The sequence below is a fragment of the Teleopsis dalmanni genome, chromosome 2 (genome assembly GCF_002237135.1).
Source record: "Teleopsis dalmanni isolate 2A chromosome 2, ASM223713v2, whole genome shotgun sequence".
Classification (NCBI taxonomy): Eukaryota; Metazoa; Arthropoda; class Insecta; order Diptera; family Diopsidae; genus Teleopsis; species Teleopsis dalmanni.
The window spans coordinates 13,984,720-13,987,004 of NC_051847.1; the positions used below are offsets into that span (position 1 = coordinate 13,984,720).

A 2,285-nucleotide genomic window follows, 5' to 3' on the forward strand; every position below is an offset into this window, starting at 1 on the left:
TAAAATATCGAAAAATATACAGCGCGCGAATTTTAAATGAGAATTTCCGAAAACCTTTCGGTCACAATGTATGTTGACTCGTAACAAGGATCAAAAGGAATAAATATATATTTTTACAACAAAAATGATTTGAAAACGGTTTCTTATTTATATTTGTTGCTTAAGTGCTGTGGCAGATACTCATGATACTCACTATATTTTTTCTTGCTTTACGCTTAGAAGTATGCTTTCGTTTTTTTTCATTGTACGTAATCAGTCAGTCAAGCACCTTAAGCACGTACGTGTACTTTTGCACTCTTGCGTGGAGTTCCCGTCTCAACCAAAGTTTGTTTATGTGTCATTTATCATAAACAAAATTTGACATACCCTGAAGAAAACTTAAATTTATATCTGGAAAATTTTACTGCGTGCTTTGGCAATGATGTTTAATGGTAAATAAAATTATATTAAGAAAATATGTACTTTAAACAAATAATAAATAAGTCTTTCAAAAACCGAATCAACTTTCAAAATTTATTTAAAAAAAACAATTCAAATGCTTAGAAGTCACGAATTACGAACTGCTGCTACTTTAACTAATTGAGAATAAATTTCATATAATTGTGATTAATTAGCAATTATTATAAATATATTATGAAACGCAGCAGAGTTTAATGTTTTCCCAAAGGATTACCCAACCAAGGATAAACTTGTGGACAACTACCGCAAACGGTCATGTATCGTATCTCACCAGTTGAAGTTTTTGTCAAGCCACAACTTCGAGGAGTGCATTCAGTTTTTGGCTTCTTAACACAACCTTTGAACGGAGTGCCCAACACTGGTTGATGCATATACTGCACTACCCGTGCTACTGTCGTAATATAAACATCCTGCAAAGTGTTGACATGTAACAGAAATCTGGAATTATATAAGCCATTTAGTTTGGAGATAAAAATCAAAATATTAGCCAACAGTTGAATGTTACCTTCTGAAAGCAGGTAAGGCGTGTTGTAGACGTGAGAACCAAGCAGCGTGCAAATACATACCAAATGGTGCCCGGTTGCCTTCATAATGTCGTTTGAAATTCTCCAACATCCACTCGAAGAGTGCATCTTCATTATCTTCTGGTGGATATATGCAGCCATCAATCATGGAACAACTATAACCTTTCGTATCAACCCAAGTAACCATCGGATTAATCCAAAAACCAGGTAGGGAAGCATCAGGACATGGACTAATAACACAATCCTGTAAACTGTGATAATCTAACGTATATGGCCACATAGCTGGATTTCTAAACCGTTGTGTGGGCCATGAACTATCATAGATCAAACCAACACGTTTTGCAGCTATGAACGAATTGTTACCGGATAATTGTAAGAAAGGCAACCGCATGCCACGTATATGTTTACGATTAACTTTCGCATAAGCCTCCAGCATATCAATGAGACCACCAAATTCTTGTTCGAGTAAATCCACATCAGCATCACGCCAATAATCGGTACCACTGCTGTGTGTGACCGAATGTAAAGCAATTTCATGACCTTCCGTGTAAAGTGCATTTACCTTTGAGTAATCAGTGTATTCATGTGACACAAAGAAAGTGCCACGCGCTGGACAGTGATCAGGATTTACCAATCCATCGAATATTTGCTGGTATTGCGGGAAATTAATTATATTTACCGCATCATCAAAAGTAACTGTTATGAACTGTGAAAAATTTCATATATTTTATAATCAAAAAATATACTTTTATTTTGAATACTTTTACGCACTTGTGGGATTTCCTTCTCATGCCCCTGAAACTCAGGCTTCGGCAGAGTTTGTGCTGAGCAACGACAATTCGGTAATTGACATTTTGCAATATCACAATATTCCGCCTTGCTGTACTCGTCTGAGATGCGGTCTTCCGACTCTTCAGCTGCATTAATGGTTATTGTAGCAGTAAAGAATATTGCCAATGTCAATAAAATAACTTTACTCCACCTATTCGTTCTTGACATCATTTTTATTTAAGTTTTCTAAACCAGCGAGCCATCAGCAACGCTTTTTATAATTTCTGCCTTCATCTTTTATCTTATCATCATCGGTGCTGGTGATTGATATTAATTACTTGGAATGATAAGTGCTCTTATTTATCGGCAAATAAATTAAATTATGTTCATAATGTAATTTCTATTTAATTAATTTTAATTTTCTTATGCAGGTACTGCAGTTTTCAATGCCAATTTATTGAGATGATATTCTATTGCCAAGAAAACGTATGTACATTATATAGCTGAAACGCTGTAATACTCGTATGTTAT

The 2,285-nt window shown here is 35.1% G+C and overlaps 1 protein-coding gene across 1 annotated transcript; it reads right to left on the reverse strand.

Moving 5' to 3' along the window:
* Positions 1–485: 485 nt before the first annotated feature.
* On the reverse strand, positions 486–1,990 carry LOC119681577 (chitin deacetylase 8-like). The gene is made up of 3 exons (XM_038094818.1): positions 1,755–1,990; positions 965–1,689; positions 486–897 (listed from the first exon to the last, which is right to left on the reverse strand). Exons 1-3 carry the CDS (start codon positions 1,983–1,985, stop codon positions 651–653), a joined length of 1,203 nt encoding a protein of 400 aa, XP_037950746.1. The 5' UTR covers positions 1,986–1,990; the 3' UTR covers positions 486–650.
* Between the last annotated feature and the right edge of the window lie 295 nt (positions 1,991–2,285).